The sequence below is a fragment of the Tachyglossus aculeatus genome, chromosome 18, assembly GCF_015852505.1.
Source record: "Tachyglossus aculeatus isolate mTacAcu1 chromosome 18, mTacAcu1.pri, whole genome shotgun sequence".
Classification (NCBI taxonomy): Eukaryota; Metazoa; Chordata; class Mammalia; order Monotremata; family Tachyglossidae; genus Tachyglossus; species Tachyglossus aculeatus.
Window position 1 is genome coordinate 15,686,975 of NC_052083.1, and position 25,437 is coordinate 15,712,411.

The 25,437-nt window shown below is 43.0% G+C and overlaps 1 protein-coding gene across 2 annotated transcripts in view; it reads left to right on the top strand.

The window, feature by feature from the left end:
* GRB10 (growth factor receptor bound protein 10) overlaps window positions 1-25,153 on the top strand; it is a 198,141-nt gene extending 172,988 nt beyond the window's left edge. For both annotated transcript variants that reach the window (XM_038760157.1, XM_038760156.1), the window contains 9 exons: window positions 3,758-3,895; window positions 8,565-8,675; window positions 10,984-11,082; window positions 15,644-15,721; window positions 17,040-17,156; window positions 18,029-18,095; window positions 18,431-18,518; window positions 22,629-22,722; window positions 24,466-25,153. In XM_038760157.1, coding sequence (XP_038616085.1) covers window positions 3,758-3,895; window positions 8,565-8,675; window positions 10,984-11,082; window positions 15,644-15,721; window positions 17,040-17,156; window positions 18,029-18,095; window positions 18,431-18,518; window positions 22,629-22,722; window positions 24,466-24,612 — 939 coding nt within the window. In that variant the 3' untranslated portion in view covers window positions 24,613-25,153. The remainder of the gene's footprint in view (window positions 1-3,757; window positions 3,896-8,564; window positions 8,676-10,983; window positions 11,083-15,643; window positions 15,722-17,039; window positions 17,157-18,028; window positions 18,096-18,430; window positions 18,519-22,628; window positions 22,723-24,465) is intronic.
* The last annotated feature ends 284 nt before the right edge of the window (window positions 25,154-25,437 follow it).

Below are 25,437 nucleotides of genomic sequence, written 5' to 3' on the forward strand. Positions count from 1 at the left end.
GGTTCAGTCGGAGAATGCCTCCTGGACAAGATGTCTTTTGAAGAGGATTTTGAAAGCAGGGAGGATGGAGCCTGAACGGGTTTGGGGGTTAAGGGAGTGCCATTTATGCACAGTGGCTTGGAGGCAAGAGTCAAGAATGAAATACAGTTAGGAGGCTTGCTTGAAAGCAGAGAAGAATGCATGCCAAGGTATAGTGAAAGAAGGGAGTGATGAGTTGAGTCATCTGACAGAGAACCACAAATTCAGTACTCAGAGGTTTCTTTGCATGATGCATTGAGAAATGGGTAGCAATTGGAGTTTTTTTGGAGAGGAAACTGATACGTTGTGAATAGTGTCTTAGAAGACCTGGCAACTGAATGCAGGATAGACCAAGAGAAACAGCCTGGCCTAGTGAAAAGGTGGGTTCTCATCCCCCCTCCACCACCTGCCTACTTTGTGACCCTGGGCAAGTCACTTCAGTTCTGTGTCTCAACTCCCTCATCTGCAAAGTGGGGTTTTAATATCTGTTCTCCCTTATACTTACACTGTGAATCCCATGTGGGAACTAATTATCTTATATCTACCCAAGTGCTTAGTGCAAATAGTGCTTGGCATACAGTAAGTGCTTAACAAATATTGCTATTACTATTATTTATGGTATTTGTTAAGTGCTTACTATGTGCCAGGCACTGTAATAAGCACTGGAATAGATACAAGTTAATCAGGTTGGACACAGTCCCTGTCCCACATAGGACTCACAGTCAATCCCCATTTAACAGATGAGGTAACTGATAGAGAAGTTAAGTGACTTGCCTAACGTCACACAGCAGGGAAGTGGCAGAACTGTGATTAGAACCCAAGTCCTTCAGACTCCCAGGCCTGTGCTCTATCCACTAGGCCATGCTCATTATTGTTATCAGTCAGTCAATCAGTCATAATTGTTGAGCACTTGCTGTGTGCATAGCACTGTACTAGGTGCTTGAAAGAGTGCAATGCAACAATAAACAGACATTTGCTGCCTACAACTAGCTTATTATTATTACTAAGAAGGGAAGAAGCAAGAAGCAGAACCGGCCAATCAGTTAATCAGTGGTACTGTACTAAGTGCTTGGGAGAGTACGGTAGAATAGAACAGTTAATAGGCCAATGCAGTAACACAGCCAGGAACTGATGGGCTTAAATCAGAGTGGTAGCCATAATACCAGAGAGTAGAAAAAGGGCTGACCAGACTTAGAGACCTACTGAATGAGGAAAGTGGAAAAAAAACTAAGAGGACCCAAAAGGAATTATGGGAAAGTTATGGGAGGAAGAATGGGACTAATATGTTAAGTTCTAGCCATATTGAGTTTAAGGTGGTGGCGGTGATGCAAGTGGAGGTGTCCTGGAGGTTGGAGGGGATGGACGATTGTAAAGGAAGTGAAGGAGACTGAGAAGGAGTAGTCAGAATGGTAAGAGACTTGGCAGAATAACAGGAAAGTGAAAGCAGCAACAGTGGCCAGGTCAAAGGGATTAGGAGAACCAAGAGCACATTACACTGGGCCGAAGGGGGTTGTTAAGAGGCTTTGGTATTCATCATTTATTCATTGAATTGTATTTATTGAGCGCTTACTGTGCACAAAGCACTGTACTAAGTGCTTGGGAGAGTACAACAATAAACAAACACATTCCCTGCCCACAAGGAGGTTAGGGTAGCATCAGCCTGTTCAAGCAAGCTGGAAAATATGACATGTGTATGAGGGGTGAAAACCAGATTGCCGGTTTGTCAAGAAGAGAATTTGGTGGAGGAGTGAAAGCAATAGGAGAAACAGTCCTTACTGATGGGCCTGAAAGTCCACCCTGCTGAACATTGCACCTGGAGTAGGCTGCCTCTCCTGCCTACCTGACTGCCGGCCTGGCCCGACTCGGAGCAATCAGCACAGCACCAACGGGCCAAAATCCAACCCCGGGAGCAACAAATCAGTTCTTTCCCAGCCTCTATCTTGAACTGCACCAAACTGAACCCCTGGTCACCTGAGTGGGAACACAGTATCCTTGTACAGTTATCCCTGAGTGTCCAATGACTCTCCAAGGTCTTCCGGACATGCGTCAGCTTTGAGAGTTGGGGAACGTGGGTTCTAGTCCCAGTTCTGACACGATCTTCCCTTCTTACCTCAAAAAAGTCACCTAATCTCTGTGCCTCAGTTTCCTCCTCTGTAAAACGGAGCTAATACTCACCTCTCCCTCCCTTTGGGGGATGTTGTGAGAAGAAAATGAAATAACTGATGAGAAAGCAGTTTGGAAAAATAAAAGCACTATACCAATGCAAGGGATTATTGTTACACGTATGTGACTCTTTTGCACATTCTTGATCCTTTGAGGCCCCTGAGTCATTTCCACAGCCATTGCATCCATTTGGAGACACCTCATAGACATACAGTGAGGATACCCAAACCTGTCTCTGCTGTTTCTGAGGCCCAGCCTGGCCTAGGTGGGGAGGCCAGAGCTAGTGATGGTGGAAAAGTCTCAGGCTCTGTGATGCTCAGGGATTCTAGGCAGACCGACAGGCAGATCATTGCCGTGGGCCTCCTTACCAGTTTATCTCCCTGGCTCTGGAACTGTTCTCGTTCGTTTGGTTCTTAATTAAATTTGCTCTGTGGTGCCATGGGATCAGAATAGTGTATTAAAGGAAAAGTATCTCTGAATCAGTCAATGAATGGGATTTATTGAGTGCTTACTGTTTGCAGAGAACTGTACTAAGCACTTGGAAAAGTTCAGTGTACTAGTGTTGGTTGAGAGACAGACATGTGAAACAAATTTCAGCTTATACTCCTTAGTGGCAACCTTTTTTTTTTTCAGCTTACATTAGCGGCTATCTAGAGGTCTAACTTCCTATCCCTGCGAAGTAGTGCATGCAGTTTGATCTCATTTTGAGAATGGGCAAAGAGAGAGATGGATTTAAACACATAGCACCTTGTTCATACTGTAATCAGTCGTATTTATTGAGCACATACTGTGTACAGAACACTGTACGTAGGCTTAACCTGAGTGACCAAGTGATTGATCACTGGTCAGAAGAGGCGAGACTGATCTTTCTCACCACTGGCCATCTGTTGCCAAATGTGGGAATGTGAAAGTGTTCAAGATGCTATCAGTCAGAGAGTTTTTGTGGCTCCAGACTTCTCCTCTTGGAAGCAAACTATGCATTTCACTCTAGTGGAAGGTGGTAACTGTTAAAATGTGTTCATTAAAAGTAGTGCTGTATAAACAGCATTAGTAACAAAGCCCCAAATTGTCAACAGCCTAATGAGTCAAATATCATTAGGTCTACTAAGTCATAGGAAGATTTGTTGAAACGTTTTTCTCTTTGCTATTAGATTTACCCCATGGAGCCTCAGCCTTAGGTTTTGACATGTTCTGTTGTCTTTAGTTTCCAAGTAGTCAAATATGAATAGTATATGAAAGCACAAGGTGGAGGCAACATCCAAAGATGTAATTATTCTGGATAAAATTGCGATTTTGCAATTTTTCAAAAATTATAGGGTGAAAGCATGCTGACAGATATTTTGAAGCTAGTTACTTACAACACATTAGGTAGCCACAGATGACTACAGATTTCTCTGTGCAGTAAACATAAAGCTTGAGAGACATTTAATAACATGTAGAAAAGTACAAAGTTGTTCTTTTGCATTTTGTTAATGATCAGGAAAATGTTGACATTGCTAATTGAACTAATTCAATAACTTTATCATCTTGGTATCATTCTTCAGACTTTCCTAGATAATTGTTTTTTCTTCCACAGAATTTTTTAAACTCTAATAGTTGTCCTGAAATTCAAGGGTTTTTGCATGTGAAAGAACTCGGAAGGAAATCGTGGAAGAAATTGTACGTGTGTTTGCGAAGATCAGGACTTTACTGTTCCACAAAAGGAACTTCAAAGGTGATTTTTATTGTTAACAACGGGTCCAGTTTAACTAGTTAAAATTGGGAATGCTCTGTGGATTTTGGTTTAATTTAAAAAATTTTACTTAGGAGGTTCTAGTTGGTGGAAGGTGATAAGCTAAATAACTGAATTCTGCACTGATCATTTATGGATTTCAGATTATAGTGAGCAGACTCTTTTTCCATTAAATCCGGGGGTACTAATTTACAAGGTACAGTACTTTGAATGCATTAGCATAGTGAGATCAAGAAGCCCTAAGTCCGCACTTGTAAAGTAGGAGTAGTAGTAACGATATTTATGGAATGCCTACCAAGTACATTGCACTGTATTGAGTTCCCATATAAATCCAGCAAAAGCATAAAACATTATTCCCTTCCCACAGGAACTTACACTCCAAAGGCGAAGGCAGATATGCCAAATAATTGGCAGTAGTGGGGGCAGTAGAAAGAATAAGGATCACTTAAAATGGGTAGAACAAATATGCCAGGAAGAAAAATCAGAGTAAATAATTGAATCTACATATGTGCATAATTGTTGAGGATGGGTGTCTAGAAATATAATAAGTGCTTGCAGTGGTTGCTGGGTTTGAAGTGATGTGGGGTGGTAGAAATTTGTTAGGGAAGGCTTGCTGGAGGAGGTGGGACTTGAGAAGGGCTTGCAACCCTAACTAGTTCAAATCTTGTGTACCTGGCTTGACACCCACAAAGCCTGTTACAACAGAACACCAATTATCTGAACATTTGTTCTTACCCAACCAATTATCCGAAAGGAGCATAGCTTGGATTTACTAAGCAAAGTTGGACAAGTTGCTTTTCCAGAGCACTACACCCCATTTTTGTGTTTTAATCGTAACTTTGGAGGATCAGCACCACTAGTTACTTCATGTAATCAATTTTCTGCTTTGAAGATGTGATCACACAGAGATGATGATTAAAATTTCACAGGCCTGGGGACCAAGCAGTGAGTGAATTTAGGATTTTCATAGTTCCAAATTGTATCCTGAATATTCCATAATCTTAACAGGGAAATACAGATTTAATGCAGCTTCTAAATGTTATCTGTTAATACTATTTCTAAGTACATATATACAGGACTGATATGAGGGTGGGGGAGACAATTTTCGTTTTGAGAATAAAATAATCAGAGAGCATAAAGTGGGCAGGGATTTTAGGGGGATGAAGCCTGGGAAGGGGAAGCAGCATGGTGTAGTGGATAGAGCACGGGCCTGAGAGTCAGAAAGTTGCGGGTTCTAATCCCAGCTCCGCCACTTGTCTGCTGGGTGACCTCGGACAAGTGACTTCACTTCTCTGTGCCTCAGTTACCTTATCTGTAAAAATGGGGAATGAGGCTGTGAGCCCCTTGTAGGACAAGGACTGTGTCCAACCTGATTTGCTTGTATCCACCCCAGTGCTTAATAAAGGGCCTGGCACACAGGAAGCACTTAACAAATACCACAGTTGCTATTATAATTATTAACAGGTTTCAAAGGTTTGGTTGTTTCCATTTTGAAATGCTTCAACCCAGATTGGAAGCGCTTAGTTCATGGTAGAAACATGAAGTGAGCCCACTGGGGTGTCTCACTCCAAAAACTCTGGGACCAATCACCTCCATTGCACTTGTAGAGTGGACACCTCTGTACAAGGAAGGTAGAGTGTCCTATTTAATTGCTAGGACCAGGCCACTGGATTTGATCTCACTATCTACTGGTGTGCCCACCCACCTCCCTGTCCCTCTGCTCTGCCCCATCTCCCAGCCCTGACCAAAAGCAGAAAACATTTTCAGTCTGGTCCCGGTGTCACCCTCCCTGGGCTAGATGAGACACCGAGGTTCTTCCCCCTCTCCCCCCTCGTTATCTGTTAAACTCTTACTATGTGCCAGGCACTGTTCTAAGCACTAGGGTAGGTACAACCTAAACAAGGGCAGACCTAGTCCATGTCCCATCTGGGGCTCACAGTCTTAATCCCATTTTTTACAGATGTGGTAAGTGCAGCCCAGAGGAGTTAAGTGACGTGCCCGAGGTCACACAGTAGGCTGGTGGCAGAGCTGGGATTAGAACCCAGGCCCTGTGCTCTAACCACCAGGCCATGCTACTTCTCTGGCCTGGGTGTGGCTGCAGGGGGAGAAGGAGTCAGTTGGTGTGTGGCACTGCCACCCCCACAGCAGCTTCCAAAGTCATGGCATTTGGGGAAGGGAGTAGGACCTAGGCTGGCCCAAGTGACCCCAGATTAAATTGGGACAGCCAGCTGCACTTTCCACCTTTTCCCTGAGATGTTCAAAGCTTTATTGAGGCCACACCTCCTCCAAGAGGCCTTCCCAGACTAAGTCCCCCTTTTCCTCTTCTCCCACTCCCTTCTGCATCCTCCTGACTTGCTCCCTTTGTTCTTCCCCTGACCCAGCCCCACAGTGATTATGTACATATCCATAATTTATTGGTACTGATGTCTGTCTCTCCACCTCCTTTAAACTGTGAAGTAGTTGTGGGCAGGGAATATGTCTGTTTATTGTTGTATTGTACTCTCCCAAGAGCCTAGTACAGTCCTCTACACACAATAAGTGCTCAATAAATATGATCAAATGAGAATGAATGAATGTGCCTCACCCTGTCACTACCGATGCCACTGGACACTTCATCACAGACCCTCCGTCCAATAACCTGGTCTCCTGGGAATGTGCACAACAGTTAGATGGATCCAATGGAGCAGTGTGGCCTAATGGATAGAGCCCTGGCCTGGCTTCTAATCCCGGCTCTGCCTCATGCAAGTCACCCAATTTCTCCGTGCCTCAGTTACCCTCATTTCTAAGATGGAGATTAAGACGCTAAGTCCCAGTTGGGACTGTGTCCAACCTGATTATTCTGTGTCTGGCCCAGCTCTAAGTACAGTGCCTGACACATAGTAAGCGAGCAACAAAAAAATACCATTTATTTTAGTTTAGGTTATTAAGCAGCCCCACCTGACCCACAGACTGTCAGTGAACTGGGAAATATGACCCATGCCTTAGGCTTCTTCCATTGAAGTAGGTTTCCACCTGCCTGCCATCAGAGACCCAGGCCAATCTATCAATCAGTGGTATTTATTGATCATGTGGTGTTTTCAGAGTGCTGTACTAGGTGCCTAGATGAATATGATACAATAGTGGGAAGGGAACAAAGTAGCCCTCAGAGAGGTAGGAGGAGAACCAGGAGGAGATGGAGCCTGCAAAACCAAGATCTGACAGAGATCTGAGGAGGAGAATGTGGTCTACAGTGCTGAAGGTGACCTCGACCTCTCGGCTGCCTTCCACATTGTGGATCACTCCCTTCTCTTGGAAACATGCTCTAACCTGGATTTGACTAGCACAGTTCCTTCCCGGTTCTCCTCTTAGCATTGGCCATCCCTTCTCTGTGTCCTTTGCTGGTTCTTCCTCTGCCTCCTACCCCCTAACAGGGAGATTCCCTCAAAGCTCCATGCTGGATCCCATCTCTTCGTTCAGCCCCTCAGGGAGCTCATCCACTCTCACAGCTATGTGGAAGACTCTCCAGTGACTCTCCAGAGGAGCAGTGTTGCCTAGTAGAAAGAGGGTGGACCTTGGACTCAGAAGACCTGGGTTCTAATCCTGGCTCTGCCACTTCCCTTCTGTGTGACCCTGGGAAAGTCACTTCTCTATGCCTCAGTTTCCTATTATAAAATGGTGACAGTCCCTGTTCTCCCTCTTACTTAGACTGTGAGCCCCAAATGGGGCAGGAACTGTGTCCAACATTACTACCTTCTATCTACCCCAGCACATAAAACAGTGCTTGACACATAGTAAGTGCTTGACAAATACCATTATTATTATTATTGGTGGTGGTGGTAGACACATTCCCTGCCTTTCTGGAGCTTATGTTTCAAGAGTGGGAGACAAACATTAAAATAAATGATGGATATGCACATAAATGCTGTGGGACAGAGGGTGGGGTGGAAATCAAAGCACTTAAAGGATAAGGATTCAAATGCACAGGTGACACAGAAGGGAGAGGTAATAGGGGAAATGAGGGCTTAATCAGGAAAGTCCTCTTGGAGGAGTTACAATTCTAATAAGGCTTTGAAGGTCTGGGGAGCAATCGTCTGTCAGATATGGTGGGGGGGGGAGTTCAAGGCCAGAGGCAGGACATAGGCAAGGGGTCAGCAGCAAGATAGCTGAGCTATATGAGATTGAGGTGCAGTCAGCAGGTTGATGTCAGAGGAGCAAAGTGTGCAGACTGGATTTTAGTTAAAAATCAGCAAGGTAAAATAGGTTGGGGAGAGCTCCTGTCTCCACTGTGACATCTCAAAATACCTAATACTTTAAAGTAGGCTGATGTGCAATGATTTATCAGTCCCTAAATGGAGTGCCTATTTTAGTTTCTTGTGTAACTTTTTTCTCCTTTCCTTACACATAAAATGTTTTCTGTGTAAGGAAACATGTTTCTTTGTGTGTGTATGAAGCTAATCCCAAACCATCAACTGGAACTGGATTATTCTGTTCCATTTTAAAACTGGATTGGGGGAGGGCCCTGGTTTTAAGTGTGTCAATACTGCCCTCTTTGGGAGAAAAGACGAGTCTTTGCTCTTAGAAATGTGCTTATGCTTTTTTTGGGGGGTGTGTGTATTTATATGTAAAGAGAGAGAAAGTGTCTTTCATTTTTACAATACAATACTTTTCACAGGAGCCAAGACATCTGCAGATGTTGGCTGACCTAGAAGACAGTAATATCTTCTCACTGATAGCGGGCAAGAAGCAGTATAATGCTCCTACAGACTTCGGGTTTTGTATAAAGGTGATTTTCTTTAATCCTTACTATTGCTTTAATAATCCTTGAATTTTTCCAGGGCTTTTATTTTCCAAAACGCTTTCACATTATCTCTTTTTTGTCCTCCCAACAGCCCTGAGATACAGAGAAAAGCAAGCATTAATAGCCTCATTTTACAGATGAGAAAACAGACATGAAGAAAGGTTAAGTGACTTGCCCAAAGTCATATAACAGACATGAAGAAAGGTTAAGTGACTTGCCCAAAGTCATATAGCAGGCCAGTAGCAAATCTGGCACTAGAACCCTCCAAACTATCAAACCCATGCTCCTTCCACTGGACTGTCCTGCCTCCTGTCTTTTCAGAATACTCCCAAGATAGTGAGACATAGTTGAAGGCATTACAAAGGAGCCAGTATCTGTAGTTGGCATCCAACAGTACTTTTCAAGACCACTGTTGATGCTACCATGAGTTTGGTTTCCTAAGAGATGATGTTCTAACCAGGTTTTATGGAAATTTTGAAACGCTAAGTTGGATGGCTTATAATTTGAGTCCTTCACATCATAAATTTATCTAAATACTTGAGGCCAATTTTGTTTTTATAAGATCTTTCCGTTCAGCTAAAAAATGATAGCAGTAGTAAAAATGGGAACCAGGTATAATTTGTGACTAAATTTTGAGAGGAGAGCGGTTTATGTTAGCAGGATATCAGCTGCCCTATTTTTTTCAGCTGTTAAAGTGTTTTGAGATTCTGTAGAAATAATAATTCTGTTGGATGCCACAAGTCTCTCTTCAGTGTAACAACAAAGGAAAGTATCATTCTGAGCCTCCTCCTATATAATTAGAGAGGTGCTTTGTAAAGCCAAACCTAATATCTACTCAAAGGAAACACTGTTACAAACCATGGAAAATCAAACAACTAAAGATTAAGCTTCAGAATAGCCAATCATGGATAGTTAAATAACCAACAAAGTGAGTCAACCCAACCAATTATCAGCTCTTGGCCTCAACCCTAATGTGTTTTTTTGTTTTTGTTTTAGGTGCTAAATGAGCTTGGCCATGATTTATTGAGCTCGATTTTTAATTTTGTCACTAAATATATGCATGATTGACCATGAGTTTTATTTCTGATAATTACACCAGGAAAATAAGGGGACCTCTAGTCTGATATATGTCTTATATGTAACTTGTCTTTTAAGAATTTTTGTCATTTGAGCTGGTCAACATCAGGGGATTCGTTGTACGTATTTGGTTCATTAGGGCTGTGTACATGGAAAAATGGAACCATCCTAGCCCATGACTGTCTTGGGAGCGTGAATGATCTCAGTTGGTCAGCTCTATTGACCATTCCCAACTTTCCCCTTCCCATGTAGACGGAATCTTACATAATTGACCAGAAGCCAAAATTCTACTTAATCTGGTTTTTTCACCACCAAATGGATGGCAATTTCCTGCTTGTTTTATTTAAACAGTATAGGATGGAAGAACAACTTTTCCTGATCCTACACCCGGCCCTTATTTTTTATTCTATGCAATGTTCATCATAAGAATGCAGTCTCTTCTTTATCAAATCTATTAACAAGGGCCTTTTTGGTGCTTAGCTGTTGGCTATATGAAATTGTCTTCTAGTTCAGAAGTTCAGCAAAATATTGTAAAAGATCCTGGTAGTTTTAATCCTGTTGAAGACAAGCATTTGGAGAAGAAAAATGTACTTGTGTTCAGTTATGCTTATCACTCAGTTTTCAGTTCTGAGAACCATACCAGAATCTTGGCAAATGAGATGTGTAGCTTGATGGTCCACTGTAATGAGTAGGCGTTGGCAATCATACTAGCAACAAAGCTCGCCTTATCTAAAGCACAAAATCCATCAAAACCATGTTGGAGAGTATCTGTCCTTTTAGAGATCCAAGGTTTAGAAACCAGAGGATGTTGATAAATTTCCTAAAATAACATGAGGCAAAATCCAACTATGACTAGAAAGTTTCACCTATTGAATTGCAACAGTGAACCCATATCCAGTTCTTAATGGATGATACATTTATAGTGTGGTTAGTACAGGGAAAGTGGTTTTTATGGCTGCTCTCCTTTCTTCATGTCTACAGTTGTGGTCTCTGCTGCTAGAATGCAACTAACAGGAATCGCTTAAATATCTAGGCCCTGAGGAGAAAACTTCAGGCCTGTTTCTGTAACATGCTGATGCCAGTCCCTATGGAGACATGTACGTGATTCTTTTTTTTTTTTTTTGCAGACTCTGAACATTGTACCTCACATTCTACTAGAACTTGTACTGCTGGCTCTGGGACCCTTGCTAATTGAGTTTCCTTCCCTCCCTTGCAGCCAAACCGCATAAGAAATGAAATGAAAGAACTGAGATTGTTATGTGCTGAGGATGAACAGAGTAGGACATGCTGGATGACGGCATTTAGGCTCCTCAAGGTATGATTTTTTTTATCTTTCTAAATGAGGTTGAGGCTGTAATTACTTGCAAGAAGAAACCTTCAAACTAGTATCTCTTCTGTGTACGAATATGGATGACTTCTAGAAATTCTCTCCCCTACTAGACTGAAAGCTCGTTGTAGGCAGGGAACTTGTCTTTTATTATACTCTCCCAAGTGCTTAGTACAGTGCTCTGCGCACAGTAAGTGCTTAATAAATATGATTGCATGAATGTTCTCATAGCTATAGTCTTCAGATAAACCATTTTTTTTGTCCCAACATTTTATTCAAGCGTTTTTATGTTCCAAAATCAATCCTCTTCCAGGAAATCTTATAAACTGACTATAAATTGGACATTAAATTTGTGAGTTAGTTTTCACAAAGGGAAGGAAAAGAGATTAATTTTCTCCCACCTTATATATCATACAGTCCAACATTTCTCACATTACCTGGCGCTCCTCCTTTCTATACCTTGGGTAATAATAAAGATATGTGTTACGTGTTTATTATGCGCCAGACACCATGCTAAGCACTAGGGTAGGTACAATACAATCAGATCAGGCTCAGCCCTTGCCCCACAGAGGGCTCAAAGTCAAAGGAAAGGGAAGGGAGAACAGGTATTTCATTCCTGGTAAGGTAACAGGTAACAGGTAAGTGGTGAAACCAGGATTAGAATCCAGGCCCTCTGACTCTCAGACCTGTGCTATTTCCATGGAGATGGAAGGTCATCACTGGGTAAGAATGGGAGGCACAGAGAGCAAGAGCTCCTTAGGTGTTATAGATGATTCTAAAGCAGTGTGCCTGGCCCTCAAGGGGGATCTTGTCTAACCCAGGACCAATCTCACTCTCATTATGTCTTATGGTATGAATCAAAGACTTGCAGAAATTGAACAAGAGCAAGGTCAATATCGCGAGATCCTAAGACTCCTTCTCCAGTGATAAACAACAATATCTGAATCCTTGTGCAGTCAATCAGTGGTATTTATTGGCTTTTTTGTGTGTAGTGGGGAGAGTTCAACTAGCGCTTGTTAGGTGCTATGTGCCAGGCACTGTACCAAGCACTCGGGAAGATACAGGTTAATCAGGTTGGACACAGTCCCTGTCCCACATGTCTCACAGTCCTAATCACCATTTTACAAGTGAGGTAACTGAGGCACTGAGAAGTTGTGACTTGCCCAGAGTCATGTAGCAGGCATGTGGCGGAGCTGAGATTAGAACCCAGGAATTTCTGAGTCCCAGGCCCGTGCTCGATCCGCTAGGCCAAGCTGCTTGAGATATTTCGACTGAATTGAACAGAGTGATTAAAGCTCATTTCCATCTAGCACTAAATAATGGCCTTCTTTTATGTTAGCACAATCAATCATATTTATTGAGCTTTTACTTTGTGCAGGGCACTGAACTAAGCGTTTGGGGGAGCGCAGTGTAACAGAGTTGGTAGATGTGGTCCTTGTAATGCTTTGAAAATTAGGAATTCGTGTATATATGCAAAAAGCATCTAATTAAAATATTTTTCTGTTGGAACACATGTATATTGCTCATTGATCTTATTATTTTTGTGCTTTTTATATATTTGAATTGTCAGCTTTACCTCTTGGAAAGACTCTAGTGCCCTTTACAGGATTTCTTATGGAAACTAGGCCTTGTTTAGCACTCCATCATAGAACCAGTTAAGAATGCTAACCCAGGCAGAGCACAAATTTAAAAATACCAGTGTATAAAACTTTACTGTAATTGAGCACTTACTGTGTGCAGGGTAATGTATTAAGTGTTTAGGAGAGCGTACTGCGAGTTGGAAAACATGATCCCTTCCCACAAAAAGCGAGTCGCATTACCTCACTGACTGATATTTTTCACCACCCAGAGAGATTAATGGAGACTTTCAAAGCACAAGAAAAGACACAGAGCCTGCCCTTGCAGAGCTTGCAATCAGATAAATTATTCAATCAGTCATTGATATTGAGCGCTTTCTGTGTGCAGAGTACTGTACTAAGCACTTGGGAGAGTACAAGAGGAGAGGGAATATGTCTGCTTATTGTTATATTGTACTCTCCCAAGTGCTTAGTACAGTGCTCTGTACACAGTAAGAGCTCAATAAATATGACCGAACTAATAAATGAGTGAAGGAGACAGGATCATAAAGGCCAGGATAAAGCAGACTACTCCTTCAATTTTCCTTACCCCTCTCCTTCCCTGTCTTCTGTGTCTACCCCAGCACTTAGTACAGTGCCTGGCACATAGTGTTTAACACATGCCATCATTATTATTATTATTCTGGGCAGCCATGGCTAATTTAGTTCCCTATTCCATACTAATTCAGGCAGCAATGGTGGACTCATCTGATCGATAGTTGCTGGGATACCATTACTCTCATACAAATCCTTCTTGAATTAGCAGAAATGGGCAGAAGTGTTTCTGGATAGATGGATGGATTTTTCCCAGAGAGAGCATCATTTTAATTAGAAGTATTCACTGCTGCCTCTTTCTCCCCTCCCAATCCCTCAAGTTATCTTCAGTTCTTGGGCATTTGTAGCAGAGGCAATTGAATTTATTTAGGACCCAGAAGTCAAGCCCTGTGCTTCAGACCCCCACCCGCTCTCCAAAAACTTTGCTCCCACTCTTCTCTCACTGATAGGAGACAAAAAGAAACGCTTCTTGGCTCCGTGGGTGGCAAGCAGATGGAACTTGTTACCACAGGAAATTGTGCAGGCTGAAAATCTTAGCAGGTTCAAGGAGGATTTGGATCGATTCACAGATGAGTGGTATATAATGGCTTTTTAGAGGGCAAGTAGGGGAAGTTAAGTCTTGCATCCCTAACCATGAGGCTGGATGTCAAGAAGGACAATCATTGCACATTCCTCCGAGCATCCTGTTGTTACTGTAGGAGACAGAATGCTGAGCTAGTTAGTGGCCTGGCCAATAATCGCATTTCTCCTCTGGCTCCTCCCCATCTTCCTTCAGATATGTTTCACCCTCCCCTATTCTGGACAAAAAAGAACATAAAAATAGTCCATTCTGCCTCCTCTTTCTGTTTTTCTTCCCTCTCTGTTTCCTGTCTAAACCCCTCAAATGGGTCATTTATTCCAGCTACCTCCATTTAGTTAGCTGTCTCTCCTTGACCTTGTGTGAACACTTTGAATTTCACCTTCTTTTCAATCTAGCGTCCAGCAGTCCTCCTGCAGACAGGAGCACACGTTTCTGGAAAGTGTAAAAGTGCACAAAATGTCATCCACGAAGAAATTTTCAAAAATGTAGATAGTGAATGGATGACACAGAAATTCAGGAATGCTGTTGGTACATTAATGTGAGCACGTGTGTCTGGGAGATATAGGATGTCACAGTTTGAGGGATTCTTATATATGACTTTTGACTGTTCTTTTTCCACATTCTCCTATATAAGGGAGTCAAATTATTTCCTCCTCCCATATCCATCAGTCAACCAATGATATCTGTTTAGCATTTATTGTGTGCAGAGCACTGTGCTAAGCACTTAGGAGAATACAGTAAAGTCAGTAGGAGCTTTTAGTCTAGTGGGGAAACATGGAGGAGTGGGGGGTTTCCTCCCCACCCTGCTCCCCTTATGGCATCCCTACAACTCACTCAGAAGAGGAGAGGCAGGAGATGACAGATGTTCCTTGCCTGGGGACTGAATCTCTACTGTGCTCTCTTAAGTACTCTACTTAATTTATTAAGTAAGCGCTTAATAAATGCCATTATTATTATTATTACTGTGAACAAGTGCAGGTCCCAGCAGAAACAGGGGAAGGGGATGGAGGAAAATTTCACCTACAAAAGGTGCCCAGGCTGTGTTGTGGAGCTCTGGATAGGAGCTTGAGATGGACCCCAGTTAATCAGTGGTATATATTGAGCGCTTACTGTGGGCAGAGTACTAAGCTCTTGAGAAAGCCCAGTATAGCAGAGTGGGTAGACATCCCTGCCCTTATGTATCTTACGATCTTCTAGGCTCTCAGGACCCCCATAAAAATGAACAACTTTGGCGTTCAATTAAGCCTGTGCAGGCTAAAGCAAAGGATTGATCTCTTCCTCTTGGTGAAGAAAGAGTACAGCGCTAGCCTTTTGAAAAAGAAAATCATGTTTTGAGAACTTAGTGGCCTCGGGCTCCCATGAATTTGTTCCCTACCAAAGGAAGGCAGTTTCTCTCTGCTTTCCTGAGGTATGTGTGCATGTTGAACGGTTTACTGAAGAGAGGGTAAACTGGAAAGAAATAAACCCAGACTAAAAAGTAGGTGTCCTGTCGACTGATGTCTTCAGCATCTTGGCTCTTTCCTCCTCCGAAGGACAAAGAAACTCTCCTGCTGCCCATTGTAATCAAATCCCATTTTATCTTTGGGTACCTCATTGGCCATTGTACTGGATGAAGACCCAAGCAAGATTTTAAACTTGAAAGTAATTGAGTTCATTGTGAATTTGTAAATTCAAGGTAAATCAGCCCCAGGAATTGTTTGGTTTTATTAACTCAAGTGATCAAAGTGCTCTGACTGGGGCTGTTCCTTTTGCCACTGAATAAGCCTGTGTCTCTATGTCCCTCTTTCTCTCTCGGCAGTTTGGGTTGCTCCTGTACCAGAACTATCGCATTCCCCAGCAGAGGAAAGCCTTGGTCTCCCACTTCTCAGCTCCTGTGGTACGTACAGCTGGGACCTTTAGAAGTGATCAACTCTTCCGTCTTGCCACTCGAGTTACCTTTTGACTTCTTAGAGCTTGTGTGCCATGGGCTCCAGGGAGATAAACGATCCTCGAGAGAAGCACCGTGGCCTAGTGGGAAGAGCGTGGACCTGGGAGTCAGAGGACCTGAGTTCTAATCCAGGCTGTGCCACTATATGCTGTGTGACCTTGGGCAAGTCACTTAACTTCTCTGTACCTCTATTACCTCATCTGTAAAATGGTGATTAAATCCTCCGCCCTCCTCCCTTAGAATGTAAGCCTTTTTGTGGGACAGAGGCTGTGTCCAACCTGATTATTTTGTTCTCTGTCCCAGTGTTCAGAACAGTACTTGACACCTAGTCAGCACTTATCAAATGCCATTAGAAAAAAAAAAAGAAGAGGGTTTTTCACCCTGGGGAGAGGTCTGTTGTGCTAGTAGTGGGGTGGAGAAAGATCATGATAGGAAGAACATCCATAGGGTTGCCTATGGATGCCTGTGGTTGCCTATGGTTGCATAGGGTTTCAATTTAAAAACCAGATCCAGAGCCCAAAATTTGGGACGAACAGGCCTTCTCAGAAACTTGGGAATGGCCCAGGCTCTTTCCGTAAATGATTCCTTCATGTAGAACATACAGCACATGCAGTGGGGATTTCAAACTTATGCTACCAGGTGTCCTAGCTGACCACGAGAGGAACTGTTGAAAAGGCCTCTGGAAAATACATGGGAGTTAGAGGTCATGGGTTCGAATCCCAGCTCCACCACCTGTCAGCTGTGTGACTTTGGGCAAGTCACTTAACTTCTCTGGGCCTCAGTTCCCTCATCTGTAAAATGGGGATTTAGGCCGTGAGCCCCACATGGGACAACCTTGATTACCTTGTATCCACCCCGAGTGCTTAGAACAGTGCTTGGCACATAGTAAGCACTTAACAAATACCAACATTATTATTATTATTATCATTATCAATCAATCAATAGCTTTGAGGATTTACTATGTGCAGAGCACTGTATTAAATGCTGGGGAGAGTATGATAACAGTAAATGCTTACAAATACCACAGTTATTATTATTAGAGTCCAGTTTTCTTTTCCTTTTAAGACAGTGAAGATGAATTGTTTCCAATGGAAGTGGGTGTTTCTCAGAGATTATGCCAATTTTCCCCTCCCCTGTTCAAATTAGGGAGTTTTTGTAGTTCAGTTGAAGATTCCTTTGCCAAAATGGCCACCCGTATGAGTCAATCTTTCATTCCATGGTGACATATTTTCCTGTGTTCTGAAAAGAGGGTACATTTCTGTTACAGCGCAGCGTGTCAGAAAACTCCCTCGTAGCAATGGATTTTTCCGGACAAATAGGAAGAGTGATTGAGAACCCCGCGGAAGCCCAAAGTGCGGCTTTGGAAGAGGGCCATGCTTGGAGGGTAATACAACTCCCCCTCCTCAGTCTTGTCTAGCAGAGTCTGCTGGGTCAGCCAGATCCTAACCCACCCCCCTGTGGGAGGGTGCTGATGGTCATTGTAGATGAGGAAACCTATGGGCAATTCACACCACCACCAGAACCCAAATCCGTGAGAGTTGATTTCCATCTCGAACCATTCCTCTCTCATTCCCGGCAGCCTCCTACAATTGCTTCTCTGTCCTCTAGTGCCCAAAGGAAGGTTGAGGGGAAAGGCAGACCCACTAGACCTTAACTTCCAAATCACTCTCTGCTGAGGAATATGTCAAACTAAAAGCTTCCCCACATGGAAGAAGTAGGGCTGTGACTTTTGACTGGCTCCCAGTAAGTTTGCCGGCCGACATTGCAAGGTGGGCCTCGTAGCACTGGAATCTAATGTCATTGGTTTACATGTGTCAGGTGGGCAGCTGCAGGTCTGCTCATGCTCTTTGGCTAGGATGCTTTGACTTACTGAAAACTCTTAGCCAGGATTTTCTGGGCAGGAACTGACTCTGCTTCAACTTTAGTACAGTCCTTGCCTTGGTAAGGGTGTGTGTCAGTGTTAGAAACTCTAGGGTCCTTGAGGAGTCCATTAACTATATAACCTGAAGACCACCTCACCTTATCTTGGATCAGGCTGAAATTTTGTTTGGGCTGAAATCTGCTCATCTGCCTTTTGAAAAACCACAGAAACCACCTGTCCCATGAGATTGTACCCCCTGAATTAAATTTCTCAATCCGTCTCCCTCGGGTGTTTTGTACATTAGGGCAGTTTGCTTGTGTCATTGTCTCCGTAATTCAGTCCATTCGGACAATATTTTCAAACTTAAAATGCTAATATAGGCATTTGTTTTGCAGAAAAGAAGCACAAGGATGAATATCTTAGGCAGCCAGAGCCCTCTCCATCCATCTACACTAAGTACAGGTAAATTTGAAATGCTACAATTGATTGTTTTTTGGTTGTTGTTTTTTTTTTTGACTCAAGCTGGATTGGAAAAGTGCAGAGCTGACTTAGTGCTAAATTGGGCTTGGGTGGGGCATTAGGAAGTAACCACAAGAACACCAGGAGATATTTCACACCGACTGGCTCATGTTTCTCTGAATTAAATCAAGAACTCAGTCATTCTGTCTTAAATCTTCTCCACCTGTCAGCCAAAGAAAAGCAGTTGGGTATTTTGGTTTGCTTTTGAAGCTTGACTGAAGATTTAGAAGCCAGCACTGGGTCTTGATTTTATTCATCCTTTCCCCTTTTTTGAACAGTGATCCATAAGACACAACATTGGTTCCACGGCAGGATCTCTAGAGAAGAATCTCACAGGATTATTAAACAGCAGGGGCTTGTGGACGGGTAAGAAAATAACTTGGGTTGAATTCTGACCAATCTACGTATGGTTGAATGTGTAATTGGGCTGGTAACTGTAATAGGCAAGAGCTAGCCTTGGACCAAGAAGCTCAGGGTGTCCCTCATAAGTGGGGCTTTGTGTAGTAGTTTCCACTAAAAGATATCTCAGCATTAATCAATCAATCACTGGTATTCACTGAGCAAATTAACTGAGAACTTACTGTGTGCCAAGCACTGTACTGAAGGACTTGGGAGAGTATAATACTGCAGAATTGGTAGACACATTCCCTGCTCATAATGAGCTTCTTGGGGATGGTTCTAGAGGGTTTGCTGTTTTAAACTTTGAGAATTGACCTCCTGATGAGCCAGTGATTAAAATAATCAATAATATTTGAGTGCCAACAGTGTTGAGATCGCTGTATTAAATGATTGAGAAAGTACAAAAGAATTAATAGACATGATCTCTGCCCTTGTAAATTTATAATTTAATTGTAATGATAATGGTAGCTCAGGGCTTACTATGTGACAAGTACTGTACTAGGGGCTGGGGTGGATACAAAATAATCAGGTCAAACAACACAGTCTCTGTTCCACATTGGGCTCGCAGTCTAAGTAAGAGTCGGGTATTTAATCCCCACTTTACAGAAGAATAAACCAAGGTACAGAAAATGTAGGTTGATGGAAGGAAGAAATCTACTGGTGGAAATCTAGATTTCAGGCTGACCACATCCACCTCAATTTCTCCCTTGCCTGCATAAGCTCTGCCCTCTCCTCTCCCCAACAACACTGTATCTCCGTCCTTATCGACTCCCATGTCCATTGCCCTTGCCAGGTGTTTCAGATGTTTAACTCCCACTTCCCCCATCTCTTGCCCCTCATGACTTGGCCACATACTTTCTTGAGAAAATTAAAACCATCTGGTGTGATCTCACTACGAATCTCCCTTTCTCTTCTCCAGTCTGTCCCTATTCCTGCTCTTTCTTCAACTCTCCCATCTTTCCCAGCAGTACCTCAGGAGGAGATATTCTGCTTCTTCTCAAAATCCACCCACTCCACCTGCACCTCTGACCCCATCCCATTGCACCTCATCAAAACAATTGCCCCTTCCCTTTATTTTCTCCCTGACCACCATCTTCAACTGTTCACTCTTCTATGGCCTTTTGCCCACTGCTTTCAAATGTACTCATATGCCCCTATCTTTAAACCCCTTCCCTTGACCCCAAAGCTCTCTCGAGATATGGCCCCATATTCCTCCTACAGTGCCTCTCCAAACTCACTGAGCGAGTTGTCTACACCCGCTGTCTCAAGTTCCTCTCATCCAATTCTTTCCATGACCCCTTCCAATCTGTTTCTGCCCCCTTCACTCCATAGACCCGGCCCTGTCAAAGGTTGCCACTGATTCTTTCTTGCCAAATCCAACAGCTTCTACTCAATCTTAATCCTCCTCAACATCTGAGCTGCCTTTGACACTGTTGACCACCCCCTTTTCCTTGGCTTCACTGACACTGTTCTCTCCCTGTTCTTCTATCTCTCTGGCCACTCATTCTGAGTTTCTTTCACAGGTTCTCCTATGTCTCCCACCCCCAGCTGTAGAAGTCCCTCAAGGCTCAGTTCCGGGTCCCCTTCTATTCTCCATCTACACTCACTCCCTTGGAGAACTCATTCGCTCAATGGCTTCAACTACCATCTCTATGCAGATGATTCTTAAATCTCCATTACCATCCCTGATCTCTTTCCTTCTCTTCAGTCTTGCGTTTCCTCCTGCCTTCAGGACATCTGTACTTGGACGTCCCACTGATACTTCAATCTTTAAATGTCCCACATAGAGCTCCTTATCTTCCCACCCAAACCATGTCCTCCTCTTGACTTTCCCATCACTGTAGACAGCACTACCATCCTCCCTGTCTCACAAGCCCATAACCTTATTGCTATCCTCAACTCATCTCTCTCCTTCAACCCACACATTCATCAGTCTGTTACCAAATTCTGTTGGTTCAACTTTCACGACATTGCTAAAATCCACCCTTCCTTTTCTATCCAAACTGCTACCAGTTATTGTATCCTGCCTCTGCCTCCTTTCTGACTTCCCTTCCTCCTGTCTCTCCCCACTCCAGTCCATACTTCACTCTGCTGTCTGAATCATTTTTCTCCAACACAGGGTATCAGGCACAGAGAAGTTAAGTGATTTACCCAAAGTCACACATCTGACAAGTGGCGGAGCCGGGATTAGAACCTCTGACTCCTGATTCCGTGCTTTTTCCACTAAGCCATGCTGCTTCTCAAGTGGGAGTATTGAATTCTAACACCAAAATTGTTATAAAACTTGAATTCAAAGCCCAGCTCCCTGCCAGAGGGCAGTCTTCATGGTCCCCAAGAAGAACCCCATAAACTCTTCATATTTTGCTCTTATACTTGTTGCCTCTAACTACTTGAATGTAGTTTGAGCCATATTTCCTAAGCTTGAGGTATCTAAGGAACCCTCTATGGACAAGTGTAACCTTCTGATTTTCTTGATACACTTCTTTATGGCATTTCTTAAAACCCTTACTATGGGTCAAACACTGTTCTAAGCGCTGGGGTGCATACAGGTTAATCAGGTTGGACACAGTCCCCTGTCCCAAATGCGTTTCAAAATTTAAGTTGATTCTTGATGTTAATATCAAATATCTATTATTACCAAGTATCAGCTATTACTTGATATTCACCCCACCTTCAGCCCCACTGCACTTATGTACGTCTTTGTTATTTATTCATTTATATTAGTGTTTGTCTTCCCCTCTAGACTGAAGCTGCTTGTTGGCAGTGATCGTGTCCACCAACTCTCTTATGGATTGTTCTTTCCTAGGTGCTTAGTACAATGCTCTGTACACAGTAAATAATAAATAACACTGACTGACTGATTGATTCAGAGACCTAAGCCATTTGGTTGAACATCTTTGATTTAGAATTTGGATTTGTAGTTTAGAGTTAGAGTTAATTAGTAGGGAGAGTGCTATTTGAGTAGTACCAAGAAAGTGGATGGGACAAAGGATTCCCGGTGTTTCTCTGGCTACATTACAGGCTGGATGGATTTTGGGAAAACAAAATGGTGACAGATTCCTTGATGTAAATGGGGTAAAATTCTGTAAATAATTCAATTCCATCATCATATCATGATTTTCTAGCGGCGTGGCCTAATGGAAAGAGCTTGGACCCGCAAGTCAGAGGACCTGGGTTCTAATCCTGACTCGACCACTTGTCTACTGTGTGACCTTGAGCAAGTCACTTAACTTCTCCCTTTTAGACTGTGAGCCCACTGTTGGGTAGGGACTGTCTCTGTGTGTTGCCAATTTGTACTTCCCAAGCGCTTAGTACAGTGCTCTGCACATAGTAAGCACTCAATAAATACGATTGATTGATTGATTGATTCTCCGGGCCTCAGTTCCCTCATCTGTAAAATGGGAATTAAGACTGTGAGCCCTATGTGGGACAGGGACTTCAATCTGATGAGCTTGTATGTACCCCAGTGCTTAGTACAGTGCCTGGCACATAGCAGGTGTTTAACAGATACCACGATTGTTATTAGGTTGAAAGCCAGTCATACACCTGCACTTCTGGTAGCTCAGCATCTTCATTCTTCTCTCTTTCTTGCCAACCTGCTGCTCCACTACAGTCCTAATCCTTTAAGGTAGCTACGGTAGTTTGTCCCTATGGATCCTGACGCCACATATTTTGGAGGCATCCTTCCCTTCCATAGTGGTCATGGGTACTCTGTTATATTGTACTCTCCCAAGTTCTAAGTACAGTGCTTTGCACACAGTAAGTTCTCAATAAATACAGTTGATTGACTGATGTCTCGTGGGCCTGACCCTTGACAATCTCACTGTAGAGTCAAGCCCAGATCAATCGATTAATCAGGGAGTCAGTTGTATTTATTGAACACTTACTTTGTGCAGAGCACTGTACTAAGCTCTGGGAAGGTGTAACGCAACAACAAACAAACACTTTCCCTGGGGCTTACAGTCTAGAAGAGTGTTCATAAAGGTTTGATCCCAAGGGTAGCATAGATTTCCCTTGGGTAATTGTTGGAAATAATTCATTGCTTCAGTATTCAAGTGATTATTGTCCTTCTTCTAGGTTATTCCTCCTCCGTGACAGTCAGAGCAATCCAAAGGCATTTGTGCTCACATTGTGTCATCACCAGAAAATCAAACATTTCCAGATCTTACCTGTAAGTGAATAATTTCAGATTGCAATGCTTTTCCCCCTAATTGCAGTCTCTTTGCTGAATCTTAATTTGGGCTGGCCAGCCCGTTGGTGGGTAGTGACCGTTTCTATATGTTGCTGACTTGTACTTCCCAAGCGCTTAGTACAGTGCTCTGCACACAGTAAGCGCTCAATAAATACGATTGAATGAATGAATGAATGAATAAAGTAAAAATCAGGAAAGAACAAGTTACCTCAAACAGTAAATACTTGAATCAGTAACAGTGTTCGTTGTATTCAAAAATAGCACACACATATATAAAAGACATGTGTGTATTTTTGTTGCTGTCTGCATAAAAAAGCCTTAGCTTGTTTTGGTAACCTGAGTCTCTGCCTCCCATGCTGTGGCAGACAGTGTAGAGAGCGTGCTCTCAATGATAAAGTTACTGTACAAAAGGTTAGCTACGTTTCAAACTTCCACGCGCCTTTGAGGACAAGACAGTTGACCCTAAGTAACTTCAGACACTTCTGAAATGGACAGATTCTGTCTCGGTGAAGTGTTTTTCACTCACACAGTAGTTCTTGAAACACAATTTCAGAGCAGCGTGAGCAACTATGCTCCTTGACAAAAGCTGTTATTGTTGGTTTGGATGGAAAGCGCTGGAGGGACTTTGGGAGGTAAAATAAAATCCCTCCTGTTCAGTGATTGACAACCCACTCGCCACACTGATCCACATTCTACTTCTCCAAAGGGCAGTGCTAGAACTATGTCAGGTAACCCCCTCTAGCTGATTCCCACGTGGGGTCCCATGATGTTAGCCCCCCCAAAAAATACCAAATCAGCCTGTTTCATGGTGGATAAAGGCCTCGTTCTCTGGATAGCTTAAGTGCTTAGAAACCCTGTGGTTTGAAAGGTGTGGCAGAGTGTCTGTATCGTAGCAAACTACTGGGAGTAAAAAGTCCTGGGTTCAATTCCTGGCATTCCCACTGCCTTGACTTGCCCAAGATTAAACAACGCTTAATTTCCCTGAACCTATTTCCACACCAGAAAGAAATCACAAAACACTTGTGCCAATTTGAGTTTGTAAACCACTTAGGTAATCTAGGGCCAAGGGATCTGTTAAATACCAGCACACATTTGGGCATGTTCTGGATGTTTTTCACTGACTTAGAGAAAAGTTGGAATTCCTTCAGCTCCCGTTCTCTTTGTCAATTTAGATTGTGATGGAGAATGCCTCCATTGCACAGAGGTCTCCACTGCACAAAGAAGAATACAAAAATTTCTGGGGGCAAAGGGAGGAAGTTTAGCTATGCAAAAAGGGGTACTGCCAAGTTCCCCCTGTGGGCAGGGATTGTCTCTATTTGCTTTCTTTCCAAGCGCTTAGTATAGTGCTCTGCACACAGTAAACGCTCAATAAATACAACTGAATGAATGAATGAACGAATGAATGAAAACCTGACCCGCAGTGTTCTTTGCTGGGAGTTGGGCTGGGAGGAGAGGCAGCCTCAGGACAAATGGAGATTTTGAGACTGAATCCCACCCTTCTCCCAGGAGACCTGAATGCCCCTCATCAATTCCAGGCCCCTGGTTCCAGCAGCACTGCAGGAATCTTAAGTGGTTCCTCAAGTCTGTGGGACATTATTCAATTTCAACCCAAACAAAAATAGTCACCCAGGAGGTGGCTTGAGTCTTTCCGTCGTTGGTGGATACAGACCTAGTATTGGATGTGCCGTCTAATGGTCAGAGCATTTTTATTTCTTCCTCTAGTGTGAGGACGATGGACAGATGTTCTTCAGCCTCGATGATGGGAATACCAAATTCACCGACCTAATTCAGCTTGTCGAATTCTACCAGCTAAACAAAGGAGTTTTGCCCTGCAAACTCAAACACCACTGTATCCGTGTGGCCTTATGACCTTTGATTTGCCTGTGGGCCGAAGACTGGATTTGCTAGAAGAGTAGCTGAAGGAAAGTTAACACTGGAATGACTAGCAGATCTGTAAACTGGTTTAAATATATTCTGCACCTTGAGACTCTGAAAGGGATGGATTCGACCGGTGCCAATAGACCGAGATCAACTGGTTTGTCTGACATTAAAGGATGGTTTGCTGCTGAGCGACACAGCATATCCCACCCCGAAGATGAGGGAGGGTGTGAAAAACCAGGCGCAAATTGAAAGCTAAACTGGATGGGTCGTCTTGGCTGGGCCACTTAACAGGAACAAGTTCTGAAGAGGAAGGATTTGAAATGGACACTTGCCCTGGAATAATCTTGATAATTAATACTGGTGTGTTTACTTTTTTTGTATTGATCACTTTTTTTTTGCACTCCTACTTTGTTTTGGATTTTGTATGCAGCCTATTTTAGGAGCTGATTGTGGAGTTAGTTGGGTATTCATTTGAAACTTTCAAATCAAGGACATGTGTCACCCTGCCAGAATTAAAAAAAAACCCAACAACAAAAAAACCAGAAGTATGCGTCTCAAAACTCCAGAAAAGATAGAGCTCAAAAACTGCAAAACAGCCTGTTGTTATTTTGTTGTTTTAATTTTGACCTATAGTAAAATGGCAGTAGGATAGTAGGTTTGTGGCATGATTAAGGCACCTAGCCATCTAAGAACAGTCTATTGAAATCAATTTCTATGCACAAACAATTGGATCCTGTATTGTTGGCACGTGTATTTTTTTTCCATGACCCATTTTCCTTAGAAAAATCTACCCTTCAAACAATAGACTGGGGC